The sequence below is a fragment of the Oncorhynchus gorbuscha genome, linkage group LG17, assembly GCF_021184085.1.
Source record: "Oncorhynchus gorbuscha isolate QuinsamMale2020 ecotype Even-year linkage group LG17, OgorEven_v1.0, whole genome shotgun sequence".
NCBI lineage: Eukaryota > Metazoa > Chordata > Actinopteri > Salmoniformes > Salmonidae > Oncorhynchus > Oncorhynchus gorbuscha.
The window spans coordinates 51,870,285-51,884,857 of NC_060189.1; the positions used below are offsets into that span (position 1 = coordinate 51,870,285).

General features: G+C 42.0%; 2 protein-coding genes across 3 annotated transcripts in view; both read left to right on the forward strand.

The window, feature by feature from the left end:
- LOC124001614 (gastrula zinc finger protein 5-1-like) overlaps positions 1 to 14,573 on the forward strand; it is a 532,153-nt gene that overhangs the window by 225,451 nt on the left and 292,129 nt on the right. The gene's annotated exons all lie outside the window — the stretch shown is intronic.
- LOC124001636 lies at positions 1,489 to 11,739 on the forward strand. Its single transcript, XM_046308610.1, has 6 exons — positions 1,489 to 1,945; positions 2,350 to 2,477; positions 3,923 to 4,087; positions 8,601 to 8,747; positions 8,876 to 8,987; positions 10,474 to 11,739. The coding sequence occupies exons 1-6, from the start codon at positions 1,687 to 1,689 to the stop codon at positions 11,436 to 11,438; spliced, it is 1,776 nt and encodes a 591-aa protein (XP_046164566.1). The 5' UTR covers positions 1,489 to 1,686; the 3' UTR covers positions 11,439 to 11,739.

Genomic DNA, 14,573 nt, shown 5'->3' on the forward strand with positions numbered 1-14,573 from the left:
GACCCTGGGATTAAACACCTCCCTCTGCAACTGGATCCTGGACTTCCTGATGGGCCGCCATCAGCCCCCTCCTGTACTCCCTGTTCACTCATGACTGCACGGCCAGACCGGATTCCAACACCATCATTACATGACACAACAGTGGTAGGCCTGATCACCGACAACAACGAGACAGCCTATAGGGAGGAGATTAGAGATCTGGCAGTGTGGTGCCAGGACAACAACCTCCCCCTCAACGTGATCAAGACAAAGGAGATGATTGTGGACTACAGGAAAAAGAGGACCGAGCAGAGGGTAGTGCGAAAGGCCCAGTACATCACTGGGGCCAAGCTTCCTGCCATCCAGGACCTCTATACCAGGCAGTGTCAGAGGAAGGCTTTCAGTCCCCCTAAAATAAAATATCATTGTAATGTACTTTATTTTTTCTTTTTTTCTTCTTGGCTTTGAAAATAGCATCAGACACCAAACACTAATCACCCAGTTCCAGGTTGGATGGTGTCCTCAGGTCTTTGCTCTTGCAAACAAACAGCACCCTCTGTATAGCTTGGAAAAAGAAAACCTTTTGTAAAAAGCACTGTTTAAAAAATGTGTGAGCTCACATGCAGCTGTGTCTCTCTCAATGGGTGGGGGGGCGTGTCCTACTTCTATGTATGTACTGACATGTATGTGTAACTGACAGATGCACACACACACACACTACATGTTCATGTTTTTAAAGTTATGTAAACTGTCTTTTTCCTTATGTGTCGGACACCAGTGGAACTAGCCGTTGCCATTTGCATCGGCTAATGGGGATCCTAATAAATCAAATCAAATATGCTTCCAAGCCCAACTGAAATCTTACAAAACAATGTTTTCGTGATTTCACAGGTTTCTATTTCCTTTACAACCGATCAAACGGACATTTTGCACAGAACATATTTTGGATTTTGCATTTTCTCCCTGGTCCCTAAACGAAAGAAGCAGAAGTGCCGGTGAAAAATTCACCCATTGAAATATTCATTCAATCATTTGTGACATTCTGTTGAGCAAGGTTTTATTTCATCTTCTAGGGCAACATATCAAAATCAAATGTTATAGGTCACATACACATTTTTATCAGATGTTATTGTGGGTGTAGCGAAATGATTGTAATATAATAACAGGAGACAAGCTACATGTATACAAGTATATGTTGACTACCAAAATGTCGGAAATGATACGCAGAAACATATCTAAATTAGGCAGCAACAAAAAAATCATTGCGGCCTCTGTCAAAATATCGTTCCGATATATTTGACAGTAGCCTACATCGGATTTTCTATATTTGCGGGTATGGGTCGGGTGCAGGACTTAGATGTTCACTTTATCACGTTTAGTCGGGCGGTTGCGGATAAGTTATTAGCAATTGCGGGTGAACAAAAAACTGACCCGCACATGACTAGCGAACGTAACGTTTTCATTTAACCACACCCTTTGAGCTATGACGCCAACCAATAACGTCGTTTCTCTTCTGTGTAAACGGAAGTGAACAGTGACCAAGAACAATTTCCACATTTGCGTTTTTATTTGGACGTTTATTGACACCATGGAAATCAAAATATGACAAATTTAACCGCACAGCATCACATACTTAGCCCATATAGTCTTTAATTCTCGTTGGATATAGGACTTAGTTGATAGATGTTATCTACCTAGCTGCTAACAATGGCTAACTGTATGGTTTTTCACACTCAAATAGCCTCCATCATGGAGGTGCTAGCGAATGCAGCCGTGGCAGACATTTGTAAACTCGTAGACGACGACTATGCAGTGTTTCGTTTGGAAATTTCTCAAAGCCAGAAAGAAAACAAGACACTGCGGAGGAAACTACAGCTGCTGGAACTGAAGGTGGCACGGGAGCGCGTCCCCGCCAGTCATCCCAGTAGTGTCAAGATCCTCGACCGACACCGAAGCATAGCAAGAGGTACATTTCCTGGAAGGCAGAGGCTGCGCAGCCTGTCGATGTTTATATGGTTTAGTGCCTGTCCCCCAATTCCCCTCTGCACGTGTTCATATGTGTTACCCAGAATTGGGTCTTGGTCAGTTTTTGAATAGTGTGCAGTAATTCCTCTAATTACTTATTTTGCATAAAGACACATCATATTCTAACCAGATTATTGATTATCTACATTTCCTATTATTTACTCAATGAAAACAATGTGATAGATGGAACACAATACATATGAATAATAGTATATTAAGAAGTTATGATAAGTGTTACCTTACATCCTTTCCAAATCTTGTCAAAACTGCCAATAGTTTACAATATACCACTGAGCATTGACAATAGCTAACCATCCACCTCTTCTCCCCCAATCACTCTCTCAGGTGAAGGACATCTCACTGGAGGCCACAGGAGGGTTGTGAAGCCAGCACAACACAATACATGGAGAGATGACCAACCAATCACTGTTGATGAGAGTGGAACCTCAACCCAGCACGTCATCATGATAGAGGTCAGCTATTCATTTGTACATCCTTATTTATCTGCCATAGGGGAACTTGTGAGACTTCCCTATGACATTGTTATCGAATTCTTAAGGGTCAGTAGCAAACTGCTCGCCCACAGGACGCCATACACATGGTCTGCGGTTGTGAGGCTGGTTGGACGTACTGCCAAATTCTCTAAAACAATGTTGGAGGTGGCTTATGGTAGAGAAATGAACACTACATTATCTGGCAACAGCTCTGGTGGACATTCCTGTAGTCAGTATACTAGTTGCATGCTCCCTCAAACATCTGTGGCATTCTGTTGTGTGACAAAACTGCACATTTTAGAGTGTCCTTTTTATTGTCCCCGGCACAAGGTGAACCTGTGCAATGACACCTGTCACGTGGATGGATTATTCTGGAAAAGCAGAAATGCTCACTAACAGAGATGTAAACACATTTGTGCACCACATTTGAGAGAAAAACGTTTTTTGTGCGTCTGGGATCGTTTTTTGTGCGTCTGGGATCTTTTATTTCAGCTCATGAAACATTGGTCCAACTCTTTACATGTTGCTTTTATATTTTTGTACAGTGTAGCTAAAATTGTCCATGATGAGATTCTAAATCGCAACCTTTGGTTTGTTTTTGTATTAAGTAACCATCTGTCTTAAGTACACTCAAAACAACCTAATTATTATAAATTCTATTCAGTCAATTAAGTCACATGTAGCAAATAAGTCATAACATTTGTTAACCAAATTTGACACTCATTGAACTCTATATAAAAACTACACACTTAGTGAGCAAAAGAAACAACAAATGCCACCTTCTGGAGAAGACAGATTTTGGGCCCAGTTCTCCCTTTGAGACATCTCTACTCATCATCTACTTTCTTGTTTCTAGTTTTGTAGGTTAATAATTTGCATCGTAAAATTCATAAAACACGGTCATATAAGACATATCAAAATGTATGTGTTTCCGAGTGAATTTACCCACCATATACCGGTTTTCATCTTATTTGACAGCCAAGAAGAAGCAAAGCCGAAACGTTATAACTGTTTCATTAGAACTACAACTCCCAACAGCTGAACAAGTCTTTGTCTTTCGACAGTTTGTCGGTCTACAAAAAAACATATATATTTTTTGCCTTTATAAAAAAGTACTGTCTGGCAACGTTCAGACAAAAGCTCCAGTGTAATCTAATATAAAACGCAGAACGGACGGTCACTATCAGGTTTTTATTGTCCTGTGAGGCTGCTGAGTTGTAGTTCAAATTAGACTAACTTTCACCAATGTGTCGTACTTCTTAAGAGTAAAATGTTTTCAGGTATCTTATATGACTGCGTTGTGAATTTGATGATATAAGGTTGAAGCCCATGCAAGAACCATATGGGACTGGAAACAGGAAGTATATGGGACTGGAAACAGGAAGTAGGCAGGACTTTCATAATAACCTCCTCTCTTGTGTCAGTCTGCAGATGCAGAAGCTGCAGGTCCTGGGGTTAAGCAGGAGAGGTCTGAAGGAGAGGATGACCTACGGCACAGTAGAGACATCCAGACTGGAGTGCCCCCTGTAGCCACGGAGGACCCCACCACTGCCCCAGCACAGCCCAGGAGCCGACACAGCATCACGGAGGTCAGTGGAAAGCCGAACACTGTCCTCAAGTCAGAGACCGATACAAAGACTTTAACGGTGCTGGAGCGACTGGGCTGTACTCCTGCTCCCCACTCAGAGTATTTACTTTGCGGTAACCTGAGCCCGAGGACGGTTCTGTCCCATCGGGACTCAGGTGACACGCTACAGACTGGCAATGATCTGTCCTGTTCATATGCTACAGAGACAGAGATGATACCTGGTGACATGCCTGTGGGCTTTGATACACAGACTAATCCAATGAGAGGGGACTGGAACCAGTACAGTACAAATGTATACTCTGAAGGGTGCCTAGATAAGAAAGGGGCGGGTCTGGTCGAAGATGAGGTGACTGTGAAAGTGGAGGGTGACAGTCCTCTGATATGGAATCCAGACGAAACTCACTTAGGAGAACAACACTCGCAGGGCAACAACAGTGACTTCTTAGATTACAGGAAAAACTTAGAGACAAATCTAAATGTCGCGACCCACTCCCCTTTACACGTGTTCAGGGAATGCGACCCAGTGTCCATGTCGATGGGGCCTTCTGATTCACACGGCCACGTCCTTTTTGATCACGTATTGAACTCAAACGACAGGGTTAGAGCCCAGGTACATGGAGGGGGCGCAACATCAGGCAATAGTAAAGACAAACCGTTCCTCTGCATGTTCTGTAACAAAGGCTTCAGCTGCCTCCAGAAGGTGGAGATTCACCAGAGGGTCCACACAGGGGAGAAACCCTTCAACTGTACCCAGTGTCATATGCGCTTCGCTGAGGCTGGCAACCTGAAGAGACACCAGAGGGTCCACACAGGGGAGAAACCGTTCGTCTGCCACCTTTGCCGGGCCAGTTTCTCCCACTCGTTCAACCTGAAAAGGCATCAGAGGGTCCACACAGGGGAGAACTCTACAGCGGCCCCCAGTGTGAGAAGAGATTCTCCCACCAGCACCGGCAGAAAATGCACCTGAAGGTCCACACGGGGGAAAGAGTTTCTCGGAGAGGAGCTACCTCAGGATACACCAGCAGAACAACCATTCAACTGGATAGCTGCTGATTATTTAGATCAAACCCTGCATGAAAGAAAATATCCACAGATGCATCTGGAATAACGAGAGTGACAGATTTCAATGTTCAATATTTCTGGGTAGAATATTGCATGCAGACATTGTGTGATATATATACAGTGAGGAGAACAAGTATTTGATACACTGCCGATGTTGCAAGTTTTCCTACTTACAAAGCATGTAGAGGTCTAATCTTTATCATATCATCACTTCAACTGTGAGAGGCGGAATCTAAAATCCAGAAAATTACATTGTATGATTTTTAAGTAATTAATTTGCATTTTATTGCATGACATAAGTATTTGATACATCAGAAAAGCATAACTTAATATCTGGTACAGAAACCTTTGTTTGCAATTACAGAGATCATACACATCCTGTAGTTCTTGACCAGGTTTGCACACACTGCAGCAGGGATTTTGTCTCACTCCTCCATACAGACCTTCTCCAGATCCTTCAGGTTTTGGGCGCTGTTGCTGGGCAATATGGACTTTCAGCTCCCTCCAAAGATTTTCTATTGGGTTCAGGTCTGGAGACTGGCTCGGCCACTCCAGGACCTTGAGATGCTTCATACGGAGCCACTCCTTAGTTGCCCTGGCTGTATGTTTTGGGTCGTTGTCATGCTGGAAGACCCAGCCACGACCCATCTTCAATGCTTCACGGTTAGGATGGTGTTCTTGGGGTTGTACTCATCCTTCTTCTTCCTCCAAACACGGCAAGTGGAGGTTAGACCAAAAAGCTCTATTTTTGTCTCATCAGACCACATGGCCTTCTCCCATTCCTCCTCTGGATCATCCAGAGGGTCATTGGCAAACTTCATTGGGCCTGGACATGCGCTGGCTTGAACAGGGGGACCTTGCGTGCACTGCAGGATTTTAGTCTATGACGGCGTAGTGTGTTACTCATGCTTTTCTTTGAGACTGTGGTCCCAGCTCTCTTCAGGTCATTGACCAGATCCTGCCGTGTAGTTGAGCTGATCCCTCACCTTCCTCATGATCATTGATGCCCCACGAGGTGAGACCTTGCATGGAGCCCCAGACCGAGGGTGATTGACCGTCATCTTGAACTTTTTCCATTTCACAATAATTGCGCCAACAGTTGTTTCCTTTTCACCAAGCTGCTTGCCTATTGTCCTGTAGCCCATTCCAGCCTTGTGCAGGTCTACAATTTTATCCCTGATGTTCTTACACAGCTCTCTGGTCTTGACCATTGTGGAGCGGTTGGAGTCTGTTTGATTGAGTGTGCGGACAGGTGTATTTTATACAGGTAACGAGTTCAAACAGGTGCAGTTAATACAGGTAATGAGTGGAGAACAGGAGGGCTTCTTAAAGAAAAACTAACAGGTCTGTGAGAACCGAAATACTTACTGGTTGGTAGGTGATCAAATACTTATGCCATGCAATAAAATGCAAATTAATTACTTAAAAATCATACAATGTGATTTTCTGTTTTTTTTTGTTTTAGATTCCATCTCTCACAGTTGAAGTGTACCTATGATAAAAATGACAGACCTCTACATGCTTTGTAAGTAGGAAAACCACAAACTATAGTTTTGGCAAGTCGGTTAGGACATCTAGTTTTTCCAACAATTGTTTATAGTCACATTATTTTACTTAATTCATTGTATCACAATTCCAGTGGGTTAGAAGTTTACATGCACTAAGTTGACTGTGCCTCTAAACAGCTTGGAAAATTACAGAAAATTATCTCATGGCCTGAGAAGCTTTTGTTAGGCTATTTGACATAATTTGAATCAATTGAAGGTGTACCTGTGGATGTATTTCAAGGCCTACCTTCAAACTCAGTGGCTCTTTGCTTGACATTATGGGAAAATCAAAAGAAATCAGCCAAGACCTCAGGAAAAAAATTTGTAGACCTCCACAAGTCTGGTTCATCCTTGGGAGCAATTTCCAAATCCCTGAAGGTACCAGGTTCATCTGTACAAACAATAGTACGCAAGTATAAACACCATGGGACCACACAGCCGTCATACAGCTCAGGAAGGAGACGTGTTCTGTCTCCTAGAGATGAACGTAATTTAGTGTGAAAAGTGCAAATCAATCCCAGAACAACAGCAAAGGACCTTGTGAAGATGCTGGAGGAAACGGGTACAAAAGTATCTATATCCACAGTAAAACGAGTCCTATATCAACATAGCCTGAAAGGCCGCTCAGCAAGGAAGAAGCCACAAACCTTACTCAGTTACACCAGCTCTGTCAGGAGGAATAGGCCCCAATTCACCCAACTTATTGTGGGAAGCTTGTGGAAGGCTACCCAAAATGTTTGACCCAAGATAAACAATTTCAAGGCAATGCTACCAAATACTAATTGAGTGTATGTAAACTTCTGACCCACTGGGAATGTGATGAAAGAAATAAAAGCTGAAATAAATCATTCTCTCTAGTATTATTCTGACATTTCACATTCTTAAAATAAAGTGGTGATCCTAACTGACCTAGGACAATGAATTTTGTACTAGGATTAAATGTCAGGAATTGTGAAAAACTGAGTTTAAATGTATTTGGCTCAGGTGTATGTAAAACTTCTAACTTCAACTGTATATACAATAAGTATACAAAACATTAGAAACACCTGCTCTTTCCATGACAGACTGACCAGGTGAAAACTACGATCCCTTGTTAATATCATTTGTTAAATCCACTTCAATTAGTTTCGATGAAGGGGAGGAGACAGGTTAAAGAAGGATTTTTAAGCCTTGAGACAATTGAGGCATGGATTGTGCATGTGTGCCATTCAGAGGGTGAATGGGCAAGATAATAGATTTAAATGCCTTTGAACGGGGTATGGTAGTAGGTGCAAGGCGCACAGGTTTGAGTGTGTCAAGAACTGCAACACTGCTGAGGTTTTTATGCTCATGTATCAAGAATGGTCCACCACCCAAAGGACATCCAGCCAACTTGACACAACTTTTGGGAAGCCTTGGGGTCAACATAGACCAGCATCCCTGTGGCACTCTTTCAACACCTTGTGGAGTCCATGCCCTGACAAATTGAGGCTGTTCTAGTTTAAGTGATATTTTTTTTGTTTGTTGTTGACACATGTATGTGTGGTTTTCATGTGGTGTATTTTAAAACTTTGTTTAATAAATACAAAATGGGACTATTCATTCTAAGACTTTCATTTCCACTCTCTTTAGTATACATCACATCTGATCTCACCCTATTTTGCAAAAACCCAACAGCGCTTTATAACTATTATACACATCAAAATAGTTTAGTCAGGTTTGTCTGACTTTTGACTTATCATAGCTGACTCATATTTATCCACAGCATCATATTTATGTCCACCATGATGGGTTTAACAACAATGAAATCATTCTGTAACTACAGTATAGGAATCAAATGTATTGTGGATGGGTAAACACTGTTTAAAGTGTGTTTCTGTGTACGTACCTGAGGGAGTGTATGTCTGTATCACCTGTCTCTTCCAGGAGGGACTAGAGGTGCTGCTGGTAAAGGAGGAGGCTCTGGGGAACCCTGAGGGGAACATGGTCATGGCGGACAACCAGACTACACCTCCTCCTGAACTCACAGAGGAACCAGCTGAGCAGCACAGGACCACACACAGTCTCACTGAGGTGAGCCTACTGTGAACTACTGTCTGAATGGTATTCGTTCAGGGACTGTATCCACAAAGCCTCTCCATAGCCGGGTGCTTATATCAGATTTCTTGATCCAACATCCTCTCACTCTGTATCTCTTACAGTCAGTAGACATGGAGGATGGGAAGCCTGATCTGCTGCTGGTCAAAGAGGAGACAATAGAAGACGGACCAGAGAGCATTGACCTGCTGAGTGGACTAAAGATGGGGGAGCAAGGTAAGGGAGAAATACATATAGCACATTGTCTTCCGACAGGTGGTGTCACTCCTACAAGACGCTAGCTCCTCATTGTACTGGTTTCAAGTACCAATCCCATTTAGAAAACTCCAAAAGGTGCTCTGGTCAATTGACAGGAAAATAAAGCTCTTTGGCCATGCACACCAGTGGTGGGTTTGGTGTAGAAAAACGGAAGCATATGGTGATGGATCTTTGACGTTATGGGGGTATTTAGCTTCCTTTGGTCCTGGGGCCCTTGTTAAGGTCAACGTCATCATGAACTTTACCCAGTACCAGGACATTTTAGCCAAAAACCTGGTTGCCTCTGCCAGGAGGGTGAAACTAGTCCGCAAGTGGATCTTCCAGCAAGACAATAAACCCCAAGCACACATCAACATCCACAAAGAAATGGTTAATTGACCGCAAAAATCAACATTTTGCAAAGGCCATTTCAGTCTCCGGACATCAACCCCATTGAAAACATGTGGTTTGAAGAGGACAGTCCACAAGCACAAATGAAGGATATCAAGGATCGGGAGAGATTCTGTATGGAGGAATGGTGTAAGTTCATTCCCAATGGGTTCTCCAATCTCATAAAACATTTTAGAAAACGTCTCTGTGTTGTTCTCCTCGCAAACGGTGTGTGCTGGAGTATTGAAAACAGGGGTGCCCATAACTTTGACACCTATCTTTGAGATGTATTTTTATTGTTTGTTAAACAAAATCTCTGACCAATTGTGTTATTATCAAAGAATATAATTTGAGCATACAATATATCTCAGCATTTGAATTATTTATTGTATACGGTCTTTTATGCTCATCTTTATCAAGGGTGTCAATAATTTGAGGTGACTGTACATATTAGAACATAACATTGGATATTCACCAATAACAATTTTTTCATTCAAGGTTCATAACAATATGTCCATTCAATAGTAAATGACATCAGAAAAAGAATAGTATCGCAACGGACGTTTGGTTCATTACGTAGGCCGGTCAAAATGTTGGAAGTTCGACCAACAACCCTAGCAACGGAAGCTAGAACTCATCGAATCCCATTGTCATGTATCCCCTAGCATCACATGTTCACCCATACAATTATTTTTTCTTTCATGGTTTTAATAAAATATGTCAATTCAATGATGGTTTACAGCAGGAAAACAATAGTCCACGCCCCATGTCTCTACCATATATGGTTCAAATGTTAGACGATTTACTCGGAGAATTTAGCATAATTAGAGTGAATAGAATGCCATCACGGCCATAGTCAAAAAGTGGTCACTGCTAATAGATATACCTCAATGTGAATAGTGATGTGCCTGGCTATTCTTTTTTCTTCATTCAGAAAATGAAATCAATACAATTTATGTTTACATACAAAACACATTATAATGTATGAACTTCACCAGGTAATTGACTTAAAATCTCAACATGTAGAGTTCTCTGCCATGTTTTTTAGAGTATATTTTGTAACGTCTTCCTGCAGGTGGTTGGGTGGAGGCTAACAGAGGAGACTGGGTGGCCATCTTGGATTCCCAGACTCAGACGGGTGCAGCCAAGGGCCTGGGGGACAACATCACTGAGCAGGCCAGGACCAGAGGCGACATAGTGGACGTCAGCGGCTGGGACAGCATCCTCAATTCTGGGCTGGGGAACAACACTGTTGACCACAACCAGGAACAGACAATGGAACACAAAACAACGTACGAATTTAGTCTCCATGACAACAGACTGGCCGAGACCAGGGTGAGGTGTAGATTTGGTCTGCGTGGACAGAGAGGTGTCCGTATGCAACGGGAGAGAACAGAAACAGACTCTGTTAACGATGCTCCGTCCTGCTCCTATAGTTGTGATTCAGAGAGACTGATGGCGCCTCAGGTTAACTCGCTAACAGATGCTGCCTTCAGCATACCTTCTATAGGATCTATCAACTGGAACATGGACCCTGCGACATCACAGACACCCCCTGACCTTCGTCCTCCTCACACTCTCCTAATGTTAAACCAAACCTCAGACAATGCCAGTGCCTCAACACTAAATGGCTACACAAGCCCATTGACAAATTACAGAATTAGGATTAATGCTGTCAGTCGATCTGGTGGCAAAGAGAAGCGCTTCCCGTGTTCGTTCTGTGGGAAAGCCTTCAGTTTCCCAAAACAGGTGCAGATCCACCAGAGGGTCCACACAGGGGTAAAACCCTTCAGTTGTACCCAGTGTCACATGTGCTTTGCTCAGACTGGTGACCTGAAGAGGCATCAGAGGGTACACACAGGGGAGAAACCCTACAGCTGCCTCCAGTGTGAGAAGAGGTTCTCCCGCAAGCACCAGCTGAATAGGCACCTGAAGGTTCACACAGGAGAAAGGCCGTTCGCCTGTACACACTGCAGGAAGAGGTTCTCAGAGAGGAGCTGCCTCAGGATACACCAGCAGAATGACCATTCCACTGTATAACATAGAAAGGAACCGTATCACTCAATACCTTCTGAGGTTTAGATTAAACCCAGCAGTAAAGAGAAAGAATAATTGTCATTGTTGTCAGCAGGAAAGATCCACAGATGCATTTAGAATATCGAGAGTAACAGATATTCTTTGGTAGAATATGCATCCAGACATTGTGTGATATACACTGAATGCACAAAACATTAAGAACACCTTCCTAATATTTAGTTGCACCCCCCTTTTTGCCCTCAGAACAGCTTCAATTTGTCGGGGCATTGACTCTACAAGGTGTCGAAAGTGTTCCACAGGAATGCTGGCCCATATTGCCTCCAATGCTTCCCACAGTTGTGTCAAATTGTCTGGATGTCCTTTGGCTGGTGGACCATTCTTGATACATACGGGAAACTGTTGGGTGTGAAAAACCCAGGAGCATTGCAGTTCTTGACACAAACTGTTGCGCCTGGCACCAACTATGATACCCCATTCAAAGGCACTTAAATATTTTGTCTTGCCCATTCACCCTCTGAATGGCACACATACACAATCCGTGTCTAAATTGTCCCAAGGCTTAAAGATCCTCCTTTAACCCATCTCCTCCCCTTCATCTACACGGATTGAAGTGGATTTAACAAGTGACAACAATAAGAGATCATATTTCTTCATGTCATGGAAAGTTCATAACGTTTTGTACACTCACTGTATAAGGAATTTATACATGAACAAAAATTAATGCTACATGCAACAATTTTAAAAGATTTTACTGAGTCAATTGAAATAAATGAATTGGGCCCTATTGATATCACATGACTGGGCAGGGGTGCAGCCATGGGTGGGCCTTGGAGGGCATAGGCCCACTCACTTGGAAGCCAAGTTTTTTGTTCAGTGTATTTATGATGTTCACAAATGCCTGTGACATTACTTCCATTCAACTACTTAATTTTTTCCCCAAGACTCTTTTAATGAGAATGTTTATCAAGTTCATGCATATTTTTAGTTGAGACGTATTTGTAGTTTTCATATGGTGTATTTAACACTTTATTAAACACAAAATGGGACTTTTCATTCTAATACTTTCATTGAGAATCTCTTTAATATACATCACATCTGATCTCACCCTATTCTGCATACACACAACAGTGCTTTATAACCAATATACACTTACTAAATATACCTACACACTAACAAACACCTACTGTACACGTCAAAATAGTTTAGTCAGGTTTGTCTGACGTTTGACTCATAGCTGACTCATATTTATCCACAACATCATTTATGTCCACCATGATGGGTTTCACAACAATTAAGTCATTCTATAACTTCACTATAGGACTCAAACGTAGTGGGGATGGGTAAACAGTCCATTTTAAAAAGTGTGTTTATTATCTGTGTGTACGTACCTGAGGGAGTGTGTCTGTGAAATCTCTATCACCTCTCTCTCTTCCAAGCAGAGGAGGGTCCAGGCTTGTAAATACATGTGTTTAGAGAGACAGTAAACCGAGGATAGATAAAACACAGTTGCATATTTACCTTAGAGGGGATGTAGATGGAATAAAGTAATTATATTCTAATCTGTTCTTGCTAAAACACTGCTCTTTCTAAACAAGTCTGCATTGAGTTTGAAAGATACTGATCACGAATATGAGATTTGACATGTAACGTAATAAGCTTTACCGTATTTCAAAAAACTGTGCGCATTACCTTTTCATTTAGCCACACCCTTTGAGCTATGACGCCAACCAATAAGATCCTTTGTCTTCAGTGTAAACGGAAGTAAACAGTGACCAACAATTACCACGTTTACGCTTTTATTGTTGTTATTTAAACGTTTATTAACATAATGTTGGAACTCAAATATGACAAATTTAACAGCACAGCATCACATACTTACCCCGTGTAGACTTTAGTTCGCGTTGGAGACAGGACTTGGTTGATCGATGTTTAGGTAACGCTAGGTAGCTAGCTGCTAACAATCATGGCTAACTGTATGGTTTATCACACTCAAATAGCCTCCATCGTGGAGGTCCTAGCGAATGCAGTCGTGGTAGACAGATATCTGTAAACTCGTAGACGACCATGTCGTGTTTAATTTGGAAATGTCTCAAAGCCAGAAAGAAAATGTTGAAGGAGGTGGAGGCTGCGTCCCATTTCATATATAGCTGCGTGTCTGTCGCCCCGTTCCCCTCTGTACATGTGTTCAGATGTGTTTCCTAGAATTACATTTTGGTCAGTTTTTGATAAAGTAATAATTCCCCTGATTTACTTAGCTATCTTGCGCAAAGACACAAAATATTATATTCTAACTAGATTCTTGATTTACTGATTTTACTATTATTTAGTCAAGATGAATGTTACATAATATAATCAATAAACAGTATATCAAGAAATTGATAAGTGTTACCTTACATCCTCGCCAATTCTAGATAGTGTAAATAAATATACAGCTGAGCATTGACAATACCTAACCTAACCACCTCTTTTCCCCCAATCACTCTCTCAGGTGAAGGACATCTCACTGGAGGCCACAGGATCTCTGTGAGGCCAGTGGGACACAATACATGGAGAGATGACCAACCAATCACTATTGATGAGGGGAGTGGAACCTCAACCCAGCATGTTATCATGATAGAGATTAGTGTAATATTGCTGCATAAAAAATTACAGTTACTTTGTAAATAAAATGTGTACAGTACTAACCTCCGGTATTAACTTGCCCACACGTACGTTCTAATTTATCTGCCATAGCCACCTGAGTCAACAAAAAAAAGGGTTTGAAATGTTTATATTTTTTGGGGTGAACAAAAGCAGGTTACAAAGAAACAAATGTGAACAAATATTTGTTCACATGTGTTGTATTATATTTGCACTGTAGTGGAAATAATGACTCAGTTAACAGTAAATATGAACAGAGAACTTTTATTAACAAGCTCTTATTTAATCTGGAAATGCCAAGAATGTCCTCTCAAATGAAAATAGGACTTGACACAGTGGCATGTATGGCATGAGGGCAAAAATGAATTGCTGGGTCTCAGGAGGATAGGGGAGCTTGTGAGACTTCCCTATGACGTTGTTATCCAATTCAACTCATATGCCGGTAATAACCTCCTCTCTTCTTGTGTCAGTCTGTAGATGCAGTGGCTGCAGGTCCTG